The sequence below is a fragment of the Triplophysa rosa genome, linkage group LG11 (assembly GCF_024868665.1).
Source record: "Triplophysa rosa linkage group LG11, Trosa_1v2, whole genome shotgun sequence".
Lineage (NCBI taxonomy): Eukaryota > Metazoa > Chordata > Actinopteri > Cypriniformes > Nemacheilidae > Triplophysa > Triplophysa rosa.
The window spans coordinates 17862284-17879797 of record NC_079900.1 but is presented as its reverse complement, the minus strand read 5'-3'; the positions used below and the strand labels follow the sequence as shown (position 1 = coordinate 17879797).

Sequence of the window (17514 nt, the reverse complement as noted above, 5' to 3'; positions counted from 1 at the left end):
ATATATCAAATATTCTGATATATTATCAGAATACAGGGAAGTGGATAATAAAGGCCCAAAGCTGAAGGGGTACAAGAAGGTGGCTATGATGATATATTATGCTTTAACAGTGATTGATTCTGATTAATAAAGTTTGATCATTCTTCTAGAAAGAGTGAGTTTTGCACCATTTTTTTCATTAATATGATAGCCTATATTAGGCAACAGAAAAGGTTTTGTTGTCTATAGATGCAATTTAAGGCAACAAATGGCAAGCATAGAAATGTGATATTTTTGTGCTCCCTGAACATTTGTTAATAGTTTATTTCGTAATGTGGATGCCAGTGGATGTTGTAAATCTGATAGTGGTATGGGATGTGTACAAAGCACAGTTCATGGGATGAAGTTGTAGAACATTATATAATATCCAGTGTTTTTCATGGGAAGATTTGGTGTAAGCTAGCTCTACTGGCTTGTCTCCCATCTTGTACAACCAGACCTCTTCAGATGATCCAGAATGCAGTGGTCTTCAACGAGCCGAAGAGAGCGCACATCACTCCTCTCTTCATTAGGTTGCACTAGCTCCCTATAGTCGCTCAGATCCAATTCAAATCTCTGCTCTTGGCCTGCAAAACAACCACGAGTTCGGCACCCCCATATCTTCACTTATGGTGGGGGTTCCCCACCATAAGACTTTTTTTTGGGTGGGGGTGGGGGTTAGTCTCGCAATATACAATTTATACAAAATACACAATATATTTGATCATAATATGCATAACTATATACTATTTCATCTATTTTTATCTGAGTCTATTTTTTACTTCTCATGGGGGGTCCCTAATGCCTTATGGGGGGTCCCGGATCCCCCAAGCCCCCCTTCAATTCGAGCACTGCTTATGTAACCGCCCGATCCCTGCGCTGTGTAATCGAACAATGTCTTGTGGTGCCGTCCCACAAAGGGAAAAAAATTGAGTACATTAGTACAGTGTTCTACTTCTTTTCTACTTTCCTACCCCTCCCAAAAAAGGATATTCTTAGCTTCGTATACTGTGGTAGTTTAACTGAGACCAGTTTTACTGCACCTATACATTGTTGTTTTCTGTTGTTGCACATGTTACTTCTATTGTCTTCCCCTACTTTGTAAGTCGCTTTGGAAGCGTCTGCTTGATGACTAAATGTAAGACATATTCTCACTTGTGCATAACATATACTGTACAGCAGGTGGCGGTAAAACTCCTATAAGAATTCCTTTCCGAGCTAAATAAAGTTTAATATTTTGAAATTTATTTTTGAATATGTTGGTTTGTTACATACTGTTTGTACTTTCCTAATGGTTTAATATATGTAGCAGTGATGTTTCTGTTTTATATTTTTAGGTATGTTAGGAGTACTCCTAAAGGTGCAAGGTCCCATATCATAATAATTATAGTTATATATAATCCGAGTTGTATTTTTATATTTGATTGCATCAATTTATATTTAATTGTATTATTACTAAATGTTCAATATTAGTTGAAGACATGTGTGTACATGTCATACATCGATAGAAGAAAGAAATCAATGTCTGATATATTTTGAAATACTTATAAATATAAGACGTATTAAATATGGAGGTTGCAAATTTCGACAGGGTAGCATAAATTGGCAGAACACCGGAGTTTCTCATGTCTTTCAATGGCACCTGTCAGAGTAAAAAGCCTTGTCCGAAGTTGTTTTTGGTACATTTTGGACACACTCTGTCATCGAGGAGAATTCAAGTGGGACTTAAATATGCCTCGGACTCGGAGGGATATATATATATTATATAAACGGTTTTAAAATAAATATGGTGGGTAACTAATTTAATTTGGAAGCGAGGGTTTACAGATCACAATGCAAGTGGGAGAAGCCTCATGTTACGGTCACAATGACAACATCTACGATCAACTGTTCATGTCCGCAGGGTAAGATTAAATGAATTTACATTTGACCACTTTAATGTGGAGAGACACTCAAATGTAGACAAAAATTGTATGTGATATTTATCCTTATGGAGAGTTCCTATATTGTGTAAATTCTGTAACTCATTTCCAGAAAACACAGACCCTATTTTGTTTCAAAGCATATTTTTCTTTCATTCCTGGACAAAGTGCAATAATTGTGGTTAAATTAGTAAAATGTGTTAGAATTTAACATGTCGTTTATAAAAAATTAAATATGGAAACTGTGAAAAGGGAGGTCAAACTTTTTTTAAATTAATATGAATAACTTACTTTTGTTAGCTAAGAATTTTATTCCCGAATGTATTTTTTTATATCACCCTGTTTATAATATTAAGAATTATTTGGGACAATATTGTGAATTTTTTCTTGGTTTCTTGTATTATCTTTTATTATTTTTATTGTCTTAGCCCCTATTAAAATTGATGTTTTTGATGTATGTAAACTGTATACCATCTTGTTTTGTAATGTTTTTGTTATACTTTAATAAAAAAGCGCTTTTTATCGCAGATGAAATCGATGCAGTTGAATTGCCACTGATTTTACATGAAGGTGGTTATGAGGACAATATATTTCACATGGGTGTGGTTTTTTCACATATAAATCACAAAAACTACTTCAATTAATGGACTTATTAATGGAACGCTTAAATAAAAAGATATCCGCTGACATTCTCGCCCAATGAGCATTTAAGCTGTGTCGTCAGCAAGTCGTTTCCCATCGTGCTTTTCATCAACGCAGTCGGGAGGAAGCAACTACGCTCGCCTGTGTGCGGATAACGGCCAGGCCGCCTCGCCGTCGCGAGAGTTTTTTGGCACACGTCAGCATGACGTCAGAGCAAGGCGGACGTAACTCGGACACATTTCTAACCGGCATGCATCTTGCGCTGATCACCGGTGTTCGATTCTGCGCAGAATTTGCCCACCTCAAACAAGCTTACGGTGTCTTTTATTTTGAAACTATCGCGTCGTTTCCGTTTTTAGGCGCTTCAGAAAATTACCGCGGATTCAATAAGCGCAGAAAATGATCGGTGCGAGCTTTATGTGTGGCGATAAAACACGATGTCCTCCAGTGAAAGTGTTATCCAGCCAGCTGCGTGAGGGAAACGAGTGTCAGGCATCAAATGGAAAGCCAGAGTATGTTATTAAAAGACTGGGTTCAAACAATGCCAATTTATTACGGCTTTCTGTGGTTTGGATGCAGGGGACAGTGGTGGAGCTCCAATGTGATCTCAGCACCGTACTGATGCTGGACGAGACTGGAAACTTCCTCGTCACTGGCGTTAACAACGTGCCAAAGGGAAAGCCGTGTCTTAGTCCTGGTCAGTTAGAACTTATGAACGAAATATTTTAGGCATTACAGTACATACTTTGTTCTCTGACGCCAACGGTTTGTTTACAATAAGGTAACATTTAACATTAGTTAACATGATAACAATAGCTTTACAGTATTTATTATCTTATATGGATTTTAAACCTACTGAAGCATTTTAACTTAAGTTGTATCGGGTAACATTATTGAACTACATTAACATGCTAAAACAGCAACAAATACCACCGATCTACACCCTGTTACTTCCAAATCTGGAGTACTTTTCATGTTTATTGTGGGAAATAATGATGTCACACAAATCAGCTTTTAAACTGTATTAACCACATTTCAGTAACAAAGTTGACCAAACATTTACTGACCTTTAATTGACAAGGAAGAAAGATGTATGCAACATTAACGCTTTTAAATTTTGTTTACAGGTAAATATGTAATGATTATGGGGGTCATTCAGTCTCATAGTCCAGAACCAGTGCTGCGTGCAGTGAAGATGGCAGATCTTTCTGACAATGCCACAATTCACAGGAAAAACTGGATGTATGAAGTGGAAGATCTCCAGCAGACTTTGCCATGAAGCTTACTTCTATTTTGTTTGCTTATTTAATTTATGATATGGTTAAACGTTAAGAGAATTTTTGGTAAAGCAAACTTATTGCAGATACTTAACCTGTATACAATATGCATTCCATTGTTTTAACTGGGAAACATGTATACGTGGTATTTATTTTATCATAAACAGAACAGAATAAAGATTGTGCCTTTTAAAAAGCAATTTAAGCCCTTCACAGTAATTGTGCTCTGTAACCAAAATTATTTTTACAAAGTTATAATTGAGAAAATTAACAGATTTGTATTTCTTAATAAAATCACAGTGAGTATAAATTTTACAATGTAAAATGCATATTAAGGTATAGATAGATGGATAAACATGTATATGTATGTCAGTTGTGTCAATAGCACAGAAAATGCTCAAGTTAACTCGACATTTTGTTCTTCAGATACACATCAGGTATGTTACACAACTGCTCTGCAAATGCTTTAGATTCTTGTGTAAACACCTAAAGTTCTGTGGCAGCTTGGACAGCGGTGGGTTACATCCTTCAAACTATTCACACAGAAGGGAATCAGGCAACACCCATAGAAACAACTAGAGGAAGGGAGAAACGATCCAGAACAGAACAATGAAGAACATGTTCGCATGACATCAAGCATCCAGTTGTCAGCAGTAACAGTTGAAAAACAAGAAAACAGATGTATGTATGCTTTTCTTACCCAAAAATGGCTAGGCCTGCACAAGAGAGCCAGGTTAATGCACCCGATGTGTACTCCAGCTGACTTGTCACATGCTGTGTGCATACTGGACAATGTACTAGAACTGGGGTATCTCTGAACACCACACCAGACTGGACATACACGGTCTGAACTGACACTAAAGAACACAGAAATCCCTTAAAAATACTGACACATTAGCTGTCAACTGTTCAAATCAAATAAAGGGTGCAATGGAAAAACCTATTCTGAACTAGCTAGTTTGTGTGGTTTACCATCTAGTCTACCAGCCAGTGGTGCGGAAGTGAAAGTGGTTATTGGTCTACAACTGTTTATCAGAACAATGTCTAAAATCTTATTCACAGAAATGGGTAAGAAAATGTCATACCATGTTTTGTTCAAACGTTTGTAACTCTTGATTTATTCTTGTGCTGTGTGTTGTAAGCATGAATATACTATTCCTATATTAATCTGCTTTAAATTAAAGTAGAACTAAAAATCTATTCCAACACTTTAAATGACTCTCAAGTACACCGAGGGATGGGATGTAATACCTACAAAACGTTTTTATTAAATAAATAAGAATCTGCTGGTTCAGAGGATTCTGCCATTTAAAATCTATTAACAAGATGGCAAATCCAAATAATAATTATAAGTTATTACCCATGTATCTTAACTGATCTGTACCGTGTTACAACACTCTCAGTGTTGTATTCTCTGTGTTTGAGAATGAAAGACGGGGTTCTTACCAACAGGAGTGGTGACTGGTTGAGCTTGTGGGGGTGGTGGAGGATACATCTGGCCATAGGCTTGTTGTGGATATGGAGGCTGAGTTGCCTTCACATCAGTTTGAGGATAGGGCATCGGCCCTGGTGTGTACTGTGGGACTGTACCCATTGTCTCCTCATATGGTGGAGGTGGTGGGTATCCCACGAGTGATGATGTCTCAAACGGAGGTGCGCTTGCCATTGCCTTTGGTGCTGTATTAACAATAACATACATATAAATAAAATGATATAGATCAAATAAATAATTGTTCTTTTTATTGTATCATTATATATTAGCTCAGTTCCTAGTGGTTGAACTTTTTAAAACCACCCTTATGCATATTAACAATGGTTTTACAACAGTAAGCATAGTTTAACTATGGTATTGTAGTAAAACCATATGACCACACATTTACCATGGTCTTATTGCCATACTTTAACCTTGAGAATTGTAGTTAAACTATATGGTTTGATAAAAAAAGAAACGTCAAAAGACATGGTTTCAACTTTTTTACTATAACAATGGTTAGTTAAGGCTAATATCGCTAAATTCAATTCTAACCTAAAACATCATCCTATTACTACGGCCGTCAAAGTGAAACTTAAGTTATCAAAGCTTTTCGCTATGGGTTATATTCTCAAAAAGTATCGCTATAACTACCCTTGTTTGAAAAAACAAATGTTAACAAAAACTTACTATTTGTTCGTGTTTTCTTGAGTGGACAATCACAACAGAAGACACTTCCTGCTTCTTAGTTTTGTTACGCACTCGCTGTTTCCCGACACCGATGGTTGAGTGGGTGGTACGCGAAGGTGGGATATGTCCAGTTTGATAAAAGATCATCTAACACCAGAAAATCTGGACTAAACTGTACATAAAGTGATCTAAATACGCATAAAGTAAAAACCGGTATATATGAGGATGTTTGCTAAAAGTGGTGGGAAAAGGTGAAAAGTTAAAAGTTTGGATACTTTTAGTTCCGTGTTTGGTCACGAGATACAGGCGATGAATTCACCACAGGATTGCGTTTGTATTACACGCAAAGTTAATATTAAAAACATTTCGCCGTGTCTCTTCACCCTATACACACCTACAGATTGATGACCGAAAATTGTTTTTTCTTTTTTTGTGTGTACATTTTATTGTGTGGTAGGCTACGTTTCAGCAAACGAATGTAATTTTTGTACCACGAGTCTGAGACTGGCTGTCACAAAAAAATAATTAATTTGGATGATTTAATTAATATTTAAATTTTTATTAAACATACATTTTAATCTTATAAACAAGCAGTTTATTAAGCAGCCATTTTGCCTTATTAACTTCTATCATGTCTACTCAATTGTAGTTTTGAAAGTATCAAATATAGACATAATGTGGTGTCAAACTCCAAGATCCGTTCATTCATAGTGGTCAGAAAGAGCAATGAACTTTTCACTTCAAATCACATGCAATAATTTAATTACACTTCAACTTTAAAGCAGCAATTAAAGTGCATTATTTTTTAGTGGTTGCAAAATAAATGTATGAAAGCATATAAACTTTCAGGACAGTTTTAATGAATCCATTTATCTGTGTCTAAAGTTCCTGGATAGTTTTTTTTATTACCGATACAAGTTTATTTAGTTGCACAAAAGCGACAGGACTTTTATATTACATATGCCCCATCAAAGCAATAGGGGCTGTACTGTTATGTGATTGGATGTATGCTTTTTTTAATCGTGATGTCATATCCTGTACAGTGACAAATGAACTATATATTTTTATTTATATTTCTATGCTTAGGCTGACGGAAATATACGCGTTTGATTTGATTTATACTACATAGCGGCTGATTGTCTGACTGACGTGTTCATCTTGTGTCAGCGCGTGAAGCATGAACTGTCCATAAATGTCTCAGGATGAGAAAAAGCACATAAACGTTATTCGTCGATAAAATGGACCGTCTCCCGATGCTGGTAAGCTTCACCTTCTTCCTTAACTGCATCTCAATATTGTATCATAAAAGCTACGGTTCAGTATACGATCATAGATTGTAACGTTACATAAAACGCAACTGCATCTATTTAGTACATAACTGATGTTAAAAAGCGTTTGTGTGCAAAAATAATGGCTGCGGCATTACTTGACACTTTCCTTTACTTGAATTATTTTGGCTTCATTCTGTCACACTGTTCAATTAATGTTGCCATTAACAGCGATAGTCAGAGCTCGTGCGCATTTAACACCTGCGCGTGGGCAAGGTGGAAGTCTTTACAGACTGAAGATGCTCACGGCAAATTTGTTGCATAACCTGTGGCTTCATTGAGGTCATGTCCCTACTTCGTTATGCATTTAAACCAAGCATGTTTAATTGCTTATAATAACAAATGGAAACATTTAGAATGATGTTTGTTTTCCAAGAGATGAGGGGAGTCACTAAGCGACTAAGGTCCTCAATATGGTTTTGCATTACAACCCAGATTTTGCACAGGACAAAAGTAAATAAAAATGTACTTGAAACCTAAACTTCACATTTAGTAATCTTACCGTGATCCACATAGACAGCCAGTAGTAAAACAAAGCACAGTGTGGTTGACTGGTAGTGTTGGGTAAGGTACTCTGAAAAAGTAATTAATTTCTAGTTACTAATTTCATATTCAATAGTGTAATTAGATTACTGTACAAATTACTCTCTCCAAAAAGTAGTTATTATTACTAATTACTTTCTATATCCTAGATCAACCTTGATTAGAATTGATTCAAGGATAGACATGAAACGGCTTATTTAATTCTTTCAAATAAATAATAAATAACTACATAAATTATTCTTATTAACTGACCAAAGTATACAAATGTGAGGAGGATACAGCAGGGGTTCTCAAACTTTTCAGATGAAGTGCCACATTTTAAAAAATGACTTATTCCAAGTACCACCTAATGACCGACATTGAAATCACATGAATAAAGACTCGAATTTAAAGTAGAGCTGTGAATCTTTATCTTTACACCTTTTCCTCCAATTCCAATGTATCATTAATACTACAAACACTTTTTTATTTACAAGCTGTTTTAAACTAAAGAACAGGTTATTCCATGTTTCTCAAGTTACTCAGCAGTAATAGTTGACACAAAACACGTTTCTGTAGTGCACTGTAAACAGGGCTCTGTAAATGACTTTTATGGGGGATTTATTAACTTGTGGGGACTTTTTCCAGTTCCAGGACCGCACTTCTAGGACGGACCGCAGTCCAAAGGACCCTAGTTTTTGAGGACCGAAAAAAGTGCATAAGACCGTATTTCCACCCAATTGTGATGTAATGTGATTCTCCGTTTTGTAGACGTGTGGCTCAATTTAAACAACTGAAATAGTCAAATGTTTAAAATGGTTTATTAGGCTATGTCTCGCGGTCTGGATGGAACGAAGCAAAGGTCCGGATTTGGCCCTTCTTTTGTAGTACAATGTAAAGACACACTTAAAGGAGTCATGAATTAAGACATCAATTTTAACCCGAGCTTTTGTTATATGTAGCTTTTGTTATATAAGAGGGAATCGTATTCAAGCGAACATCCTGTAAGTGTCAGAACTGAAAACGCCCTTGTTACTGAAATTACAACTGTTATGGACACCAGGCCCAGCGAATGCCAGGTCCTGGAATGCACCAATCTATGATAGATAGGTTGAACACCGCCTCCACAGAAGAATATCAACGACTACTTCTCTAGCCCTGCCCACTGGTATGCACATGACAGTACTGAAGTAATACAAGTTGCGTGGAACCAGATAGAGCGAGCAAGCAATAAATATGCCATTAAAGATCGCAAAATTTTGTGCAGTCAGTGCCTGGTTGTGGAAGAACACAGTCGCTGTATAACCTTCCTTCGGATTCCGATATTAGTAATGCGTGGTTGAAGTTTATTTTTAAAGACGTTCCAGCTCATGTGGGTAAAAACATTGAGCGTTTGTTCGTTTCATTTCTCAGAGGATTCCTTTGTGAACAAGACACAGGTCGACGCTGGATTTGCGGAGAGACTAAAATAAAATAAAAACTCCATCAATCTTGGATCTGATAGGAATGGCGCAGCAATCTTATGTGAGTAAAACATTTTTGTACTATGCATCACTATTGCTTTGTTAGAGATCACTTGATATGCCCTGATAGCCCTATTAGCATGTGATTATAATTACCTGGGGACCTCTACACATTTGTAATAATTGCAGAGGTTGTCTGTGATGTTAATCCCGTGCGAATCGGCCATGTCTGTAATTTGTAAAGTAAAAAATTCCCCACAAATTACCTACCATATTTGAACATCGAGGTCCTTTGATAATATTAGTCCTGTGTGAATCGCCATCTCTGTGATTTGGCAGGCTCATATCATTTTTCAAGGTTTTATCCACGTTTGCAAATAATGGAGGCTGTTTTGAAGTGTCTTGATATTATTTCCATTATTATTATACATAAGCCAACACTGTCGTTTTGGCCGGGACTCCCGGGAGTCTCCCGTTTGTTTATTTATCATGGAAACTCTCGTAAAATTTGAGACCCGCGATCGCGTTGATCTTCTGTCCGGTTCGCGATCACGGGTTTCAAATGCTGACAGGTACGGTCATATATCATTAAACACCATACAACTATAGGCTATACAAACTATACGCAAAGCCTTTCCATCACATCCGGGAAATAAGTCAGTAAATTTGAGTAAATCAGAGGCTTCACTTATCCCGTGCGAATTCCCCACATGAAATACAGATGTGGGGAGGTAATTTATAAATCACACGAGGTCCCCAGATAATACTAATGCCGTGTGAGTAGAGCTAATGTGTGACCTAACGTTACGTGTCTAACTAAATTCACAGAAGGCTCCAACTAAGTTTACTACACAAACTGCTATCCAATCATAGGAGTGGGCTTTTACTTCCAAGTCTTCAATGCGGCACGCATATTAAAACCAAGCGTTTATTGAGCCGGCCTCAAAACCCTGGTAGAAAATAGCCTATTAGGCTACTTATTGATTTTGATGTTTTTGAATGTAAAAACCACGCGAACGTCATAAGTAGACCTCATACAACAGTATAAAACAAACAAGGCCAGTTCATGACACCTTTAACAGAACAATATATGAAAAAAATAAATAACAGAAAAAACATTCAAACAAACTGAAAAAGAACAAAAAGAGGTTTGCATATTAATCATTATTACAAAAATTTTATAAATAAAAAATTAAAATATCTTACCGCTTTTCTATTACTACATCGCTTTACCAAATTCCACCAAAAAAGAACTGCAAATTCGGTTTCTTTACTGAACATTTTAATTATGCAAAATAAATCTCCTATAAATAAGTGTGAAATGAGCAATAAAAAACATGCATTGCGCAAAGAATGCTTTTTCAAAGACCACTGTTAGTGAGAGCACAGAGTACATTCACGTGATTTATAAAGGGGGGTTTCCGAATGCAATTGACCATGAGCGTGAATGAGCATGGCGCTTAAAAACGTGGGGTTTATCAGCAATGATCAGAATCAGAAAGAGCTTTATTGCCAAGTGTGCTTGGACACACAAGGAATTTGTCTTAGTGACAGAAGCTTCCAGTGCACATACAGGTTAAAAAAGTAACAAAACGTAAAAAATTTATATGTGAGAGACAATACACATTTGACAGAAAGGACAATATTAGACAAAAGGATTACTTACTGGTGTGTGTAAGAACCGTGTACGCACGTTTGATAAATACAGATTTTTTTGTACTTAGACTTTTCATTCGATTTAGAATTTCATTCGAATGACAAAAGATAGAACCTTTACACACTGTTGATAAATGAGGCCCCAGAACTGATTGGAGAAAGGTACCCAACTCTTACAAAAACTTCCCTGGCTAAGTTACAAAACAGCAACGATAACGAATTGTGTTGCGTGTTGTATGCAGTGTGAAACTAGTGCAGAAAACATGTTTAAACATGCACGCCTAGAGTCAGAGCGTAAACTACTAAACTGAGTTCTCTTTCACATCTTCTTACTCTGAAACAGACAAATAAACACAAAATTACGTCAAAATTTCCCTATTAGCAAGGGTCCATGTAAAAGTAGTCCGTTTTATGAACGTTAACAGCTGGGAAACAAAACGGACGTTTCACAGTATATTAGATCCGTATATATATACAGGTGCTGGTCATATAATTAGAATTATATATTCTAATTATATGACCAGCACCTGTATATGAGCGCTCTTAAAGGGGCAGCAGCATAATAAAGATCTCTTTTTAAAATGTTCATCAAACAATAAAGGATGGGCCCAAAACACTTTTTGTGTTCTCCTTATATGAATTGTTAAGATAAAGAAAAAAGTAGCATACAATAATTTAGTTGTTAAAGGTGTGCTTTAAATTCAGTACACTTTACAATTTGTGTTGAAAGAGAGTTCATGTAACCAATAAAATCAATCATTATATTAGTGCTGTCAATCGATTAAAAAAATTAATCGGATTAATCACACATTTTTTCTGTGATTAATCACGATTAATCGCACACAACTATTTTATTTTAAAATATACTTTTACATTTTAATAATTTCTCATTTAATCTTCAAATTGATGTAGAAACAACATATTTATTTAACAGCATCATTTTATGAAAGCTAACATTTTCATATTAGTATTGTAACTGATGTCTCTATTAAATTGATTATTTTAACATTAATTATAGCCATTCAACAGTATAATTGAGAGCTCATGTAGGAAATTGAAGGACACTTTACAGTCTTTAATGCTAAATTATTAATTAAATGCAGAAGAATTCTCATTAAAGCTATAAAATCACATTGATTTCTTCTTTTATTTTGTTCTTTGATTAACATTAGTGACAGGAGTCACAGCAGCACGTTTAAGAACGTGGCCCCTTTAAGAGCTGCCCCAGAATGCAGATCTGACCGTCACCGCACTCCCATTTTCACAACTCTTGCATTCATTTAAGATTTTATTTTACACTTTGAAGTCTGTGCTTAAGAAAATGCTAGACAAAACAGGCTTTCTGACATAATCTTGTGTGGTTTTATCCATTCAAGCACGAAAGAGAACTTAACACGGATGCGCTGTCTGACAGAGATTCACCGACGCAGCCGTTACTGTACACACCAGACTGGACCTCTCGTTGCGTTTTGCCGCGTCCCACAGTTTAGAAGCTTTCTTTCTTCATTGAACGCCTCAAAGCAACTGTTTCAAATCGCGCTTAAGTGGTTTAAAAGCCTGTACACGAATAAGAGCGTGATTACATAATGTAACGCTAGACAAAGGATGTCAAAACAAACGGATGCTGCGTTAATTGCGATAAATATTTTCTCACGCGTTAATTTGAAAAAATTAATCGTATGCTTTAATGCGTTAACGTTGACAGCCCTACATTATATCAAACTAGACAGAACGTTAATGCCCTGGCAGTGGCAAATCGCTTCGGTTTTATATTTAATTTGATTACATTAATGTTAAAGTTAAAACTGTTAATGCTACCATATAAAGGAAATGCTGTTGTAAAAAAGCACATTGTGTTAAAAATGTTTGCAAACCAAATATTATTGCACTTTTGTTTATATAGCAGTACTTTTAAAATAAAAGTGCACAATACACTACTTTTGAATTCATTATTGAATTTTATGCTTAACAATGCGATTAATTGCGATTAATAACAGAAAAGTCATGCGATTAAAAAATGTAACCGTTGCCCAGCAATAAATGTATATATAGAGCTTTTCATTTCCTGTCATGTCACTTACCACCAGGGGTCTCTTCAAGTACCACTAGTGGTACGCGTACCAGTTTTAGAATCACTGCATTAGAGCATACATTTTAAAGTACACTCAACACTGTTGACTGGTTGACCCCCTGCTCAATGTTAAAGTTTACTCACTTGACCCAGGGACCAATGAATTTCTATAGGCCTCTGTGAGATCTTCCCTCTAACTGTTGCAGTCGTATGTCTTATTTATGTCTTTCAGATGTAGGAGGGGCCATACCTTTAACCTTTCCAAAACCGCCACCTGTGGACCAGAAAAAACAATAACCCAATAAAATTGTTCTTTGACTGTCAGGATGTCTATCATGGACCATAGCCCCACCACTGGGGTTGTGACAATTATCGTTATACTCATTGCCATTGCCGCACTAGGGGCGTTAATTCTTGGTTGTTGGTGCTACTTGCGGCTGCAGCGCATCAGTCAGTCTGAAGATGAGGAAAGCATTGTCGGTGAAGGCGAAACCAAGGAGCCCTTCCTGCTGGTCCAGTATTCAGCCAAGGGCCCGAAGGTTGAGCACAAGACCAAGCTCACCCCTAATGGCACCGAGAGCCACACCTAACTTCTCGAAGGCCAACTGTGTACAGACTACCATGTCTAGAATCATTTCAAAACCACTCAACACTGATGTGAACATCCCTTTTAAATGGTGAAAGACAAACCTATTGCATGCAGTTTTTTAGTCACTTTGTTGCATTGAGTAATGAGTATTGATTTCCCTCCCCATTTTGTGGTGGTCTAATAGAACCCTATTATAATGTGAAATTGATGATCGGCTGCGTTTGATATCACATGCAATGCTTAATATTTGTAGAGCTTAAGCGGAGATCTGAAGCTTAACCGGGACAGATTCTGTTTGTGCTGCTTTTGACCAGAGCTGGCTCTGGGCTTAAGTTGGACTGATTTTACGGACCATTTCAAAAATATGGTCAGCTTTAGATGATTATGAGGCTTTTATCCGCATAATATATTTTGCCTTGTTGTTTAGTGATTACAACAGATTTTTTAAAAGATGCTTTAAGCTTGTTTTTGTCGTCACGTAATATGACTTTACACATAAGTAATAGGAATATAAGCAGTTCACAATATGAAAAATTGTCAAATGTTGTAAAGTAAAAACTGAATCAATGCTCTTACATGATCATGCTTTAATTAGCAGTTTTTATTTTTCATTTGCCATACAAGAGATTTTGTAACAGCGCGCTGGCTGTTTTCTGTTCAGACCTGCTAGGAAGCCACAATAAGAATGAAAGCCAATGACGTGAAGTCTTTTTATTGATGTTGGGGCATCAGAGGCATTCGTTGTTGTGGTTGAGCACATTTCTAAATTGTGAGATTGATCATTTGAAAGTGTAAATATTATTTTTATAGATGGTCTGTGTGCTGTGCAGCCGGATACTGAAATTCATTGTCTCGAGTTCTTTCACAGTATTATTTTCTTATCATTAATTTAGTTTTTGCGTCACCGCAATGTTTGCCATTTGTACATTTGAGAAGAAAAAAAAGAAGTGATTTATTTTTATATAGTGACCATGTTGTCTATTGAAATTTATTAAACAAAATGAACAATCAGGCCTTTACACAGGTAGCCACAACTAGAATATGCAGCGAAAATTATTTCATTGACATTACTTATATGGTTTATACAGTCATGTAGGGAACTGTTACATACATTTTACTTTGATTGTTGTGAATTTGAGAATTATTTGTTGTTCACTTTACAGAAGAGCAATCCACATGATGGACAGTACATGCATGTTAACTTGGGGGTATTTTAGCAGTAGGGTGATCAGTATATTGCTTATATCACTCAGTGTGTCCATTGTTTTTTGACTCTACTGAACAATAAAAAAATTCTACTGGATAAATGTTTGTTTGGTGACTGGGTTTTGTGTGCATTTGTGAGACCGTTATAACTTATATGAATGGTTTTATTAAATAGTGGCCTTTTGATATTAAGTATTTATGATATCATAACCAAATCAATTTAGATCAAATAACCCCTTGTTCCTGTAGCACAATTGGTAGAAGCAGCACAGTCCCAACCAAAAGTGATGCACAACTTTGGACAATTGATATCTTTGCTTTTAACTGAAATATATTATTAAAGACGTATTAAACAGTTTGTATTCAGGTTGCATAGTTGTACTTGGGGTATAAACTGAAACTCAACTTTGAGAATTTAACACTTGTGCAAGGTTTATAAAGACAAAGCCCAAGATAATGACTCCAGATATTACTATACAAGAGGATCAAAAAATATTAATAACAGATAAAATTGTTCTCAATTGTTGCCAAAAACCTCTTTATGAGACGTTTTTATGAGGACCTATTTAAATATAATAGGTGTTAACGGCTAAAGCGCTCGGTTTGGTCAGACACCAGTCTTGTGTCAACACTTCAATGGAGCTTCTTAACGCTCCACTAGCAGTTGTAATCTAGACCTTGAAGATTGATACAACTAAGCAGTGAAAGTGGGAAATTAATTTGCAGCCTCAAAAATGATATGTGGCCATTCAAGTCATTGCTTTGACCTCATCATCATCTTAAAGCCAGTTCATTAAATGTTCCTGTTTTTATAATGTCCTTCAGCCTTCGATTTTCCTTCCTGAGGTCAATGCACTCCTTCTGTAATCTTGCGATCTTTTCCTTGCACATTTTGTTATTACACTTCGTAGTATGTGACGCTGATGACAGTTTTAGAAGGACATCCACTGCAGCCTGCTCCTTTATCTCCTCTTCACTCTTGCTTTGTTCAGACCTATCCACATCTTTATTCCTCTTCCTCTTCTTGGTGACTGGTGACTGCGAGAAGACAGATGGTACCCAGTCAGGGGACGACGGGTCATCAGATTTGGCACCTATAATACATGTGGGTTCACATCCAACATGTGTTAAAGGGATAGTTCAGCTGAAAATGAAAATTATGTCATCATTTACGCACCCTCAGATTGTTCCAAACCTGTATAAATGTCTTTGTTCTGCTAAACACAAAGGAAGATATTTAGAAGAATGTCAGTAACCAAACAGATCTCATCCCCCATTGACTCCCATGGTATTTATTTTCCCTACTATGGCAGTGAATGGGGGATGAGATCTGTTTGGTTACTGACATTCTTACAAACATCTTCCTTGGTGTTCTGGGGTGGGTTGCACCAGCTGTGCGTAAGTTACAACTTACCCTAGTTTTGTGCACGTCAAAATAAAATCATCTTTTTTTATTTCTTTGGCGGTTGGCAGTAAAATGAAATCACCCATATTACATGTAATTTATTATGATGTTATTGGGCTGTATTGTTTTTAATCCGCATTTGTTTATTTATCTTGATTATTTTAAATATTTAATAAAATGCCTGTTATTCATGATTTTACATCTATATTTACATGTATGCATTTGGCAGATGCTTTTATCCAAAGCGACTTACATTGCATTATACATTTGTTTCTGACTATGTGCAATCCCCTGGGATCGAACTCATTTGCTAGTGCCATAAGAAAGTGATTAGGTAGTATCCCATTCTATTTAATAAAAACGTATTTTTACCGTTATTGTGTGAGGTGAAATAAGTTTAAATCAAGAACGCTTTGAAATTCACAACATTTCAACGCAACTTTTTCTCACAAATTTAAAGGCCGCTAATGGACTGTTGAAGGTAAACCACATTTTATGCGACTACGCATTACTTTACGGAGAGCTTACGAACTACTAGCTACGTTCTGCCTCAAGACCAATGGTGCAACCGACTAACGTAACGTTACAGAGTTAGTTACAAACTAGCTATTAGTTACTACGCGTCTTTTTCACTACGACTTTACGTTCACATTTAAGAAAGAACTTACGAGCAGAACAAAGTAACGTTACTTTATACAGGTTTGGAACAACCTGAGGTTAAGTTATTCATGACAGAATTTTCATCTTTGGGTGAAGTATCCCTTTAACTCATAAGGCCATTTAAATTGGTTGCGTCTCTGCACGAAAACGAATCATGTCTGAGCGGTTATATGATGATAAAATGACTACTTATAAAACAGCTATAATACTCGATGTTTATTTGTGCTTACCTTTGATGAAATGTTCGCTGCAAAGTCTTGTGTACTTTGACGGTTGCCATTCTTTGCCCTCTTCCGGGACGAAGGCGCGTCTGATAGCACAAATCCACAATCTCCTCCTCTCCGGATTTTCTCTCTCCGACGGAATTCTGTAGAAGCACAACCCGGGTTTGTCTCCTCGCCTGTTCGTGCATCCGACCGAACAACAGCTGTCCGGCATTTTGGTTAAAAGAAAAAACGTTTCTAAAATAACTGGCGGGCAGCGAAACAAAGGGTTGTTGCCCTTCAGTGGGTGGTCCTAAAAGGCAGGTGCGTCACTGCAAAAACCCGTAGGCGGTGCTGCGCACAACGATCAGTGTATGACGTCAAGTACCGC

At 36.6% G+C, this 17514-nt stretch overlaps 4 protein-coding genes across 4 annotated transcripts; 2 read left to right on the top strand and 2 right to left on the bottom strand.

The window, feature by feature from the left end:
* The first annotated feature begins 2722 nt into the window (after window positions 1-2722).
* Window positions 2723-3876, top strand: rmi2 (RecQ mediated genome instability 2). The gene is made up of 2 exons (XM_057345995.1): window positions 2723-3279; window positions 3710-3876. Exons 1-2 carry the CDS (start codon window positions 2982-2984, stop codon window positions 3859-3861), a joined length of 450 nt encoding a protein of 149 aa, XP_057201978.1. The 5' UTR covers window positions 2723-2981; the 3' UTR covers window positions 3862-3876.
* Window positions 3877-3885: 9 nt separating this feature from the next.
* Window positions 3886-6304, bottom strand: litaf (lipopolysaccharide-induced TNF factor). Its single transcript, XM_057345994.1, has 4 exons — window positions 6021-6304; window positions 5306-5536; window positions 4560-4716; window positions 3886-4434 (listed from the first exon to the last, which is right to left on the bottom strand). The coding sequence occupies exons 2-4, from the start codon at window positions 5523-5525 to the stop codon at window positions 4326-4328; spliced, it is 486 nt and encodes a 161-aa protein (XP_057201977.1). The 5' UTR covers window positions 5526-5536; window positions 6021-6304; the 3' UTR covers window positions 3886-4325.
* Window positions 6305-7047: 743 nt separating this feature from the next.
* On the top strand, window positions 7048-14272 carry snn (stannin). The gene is made up of 3 exons (XM_057346947.1): window positions 7048-7279; window positions 9284-9394; window positions 13293-14272. The coding sequence occupies exon 3, from the start codon at window positions 13387-13389 to the stop codon at window positions 13648-13650; it is 264 nt and encodes an 87-aa protein (XP_057202930.1). The 5' UTR covers window positions 7048-7279; window positions 9284-9394; window positions 13293-13386; the 3' UTR covers window positions 13651-14272.
* Window positions 14273-14804: 532 nt separating this feature from the next.
* On the bottom strand, window positions 14805-17444 carry LOC130562109 (peroxynitrite isomerase THAP4-like). Its single transcript, XM_057346946.1, has 2 exons — window positions 17151-17444; window positions 14805-15949 (listed from the first exon to the last, which is right to left on the bottom strand). The coding sequence occupies exons 1-2, from the start codon at window positions 17356-17358 to the stop codon at window positions 15630-15632; spliced, it is 528 nt and encodes a 175-aa protein (XP_057202929.1). The 5' UTR covers window positions 17359-17444; the 3' UTR covers window positions 14805-15629.
* Between the last annotated feature and the right edge of the window lie 70 nt (window positions 17445-17514).

Coding starts and splice junctions, on each gene's coding strand:
- rmi2 (XM_057345995.1), top strand. CDS start 2,982: ATGATCGGTGCGAGCTTTATGTGTGGCGATAAAACACGATGTCCTCCA. Junction 3,280..3,709: donor AAAGCCGTGTCTTAGTCCTG/GTCAGTTAGAAC, acceptor TTTTGTTTACAG/GTAAATATGTAATGATTATG.
- litaf (XM_057345994.1), bottom strand. CDS start 5,525: ATGGCAAGCGCACCTCCGTTTGAGACATCATCACTCGTGGGATACCCA. Junction 4,717..5,305: donor ACCAGTCACCACTCCTGTTG/GTAAGAACCCCG, acceptor TGTGTTCTTTAG/TGTCAGTTCAGACCGTGTAT. Junction 4,435..4,559: donor GCAGGCCTAGCCATTTTTGG/GTAAGAAAAGCA, acceptor CCCTTCCTCTAG/TTGTTTCTATGGGTGTTGCC.
- snn (XM_057346947.1), top strand. CDS start 13,387: ATGTCTATCATGGACCATAGCCCCACCACTGGGGTTGTGACAATTATC.
- LOC130562109 (XM_057346946.1), bottom strand. CDS start 17,358: ATGCCGGACAGCTGTTGTTCGGTCGGATGCACGAACAGGCGAGGAGAC. Junction 15,950..17,150: donor CAGCGAACATTTCATCAAAG/GTAAGCACAAAT, acceptor CATGTATTATAG/GTGCCAAATCTGATGACCCG.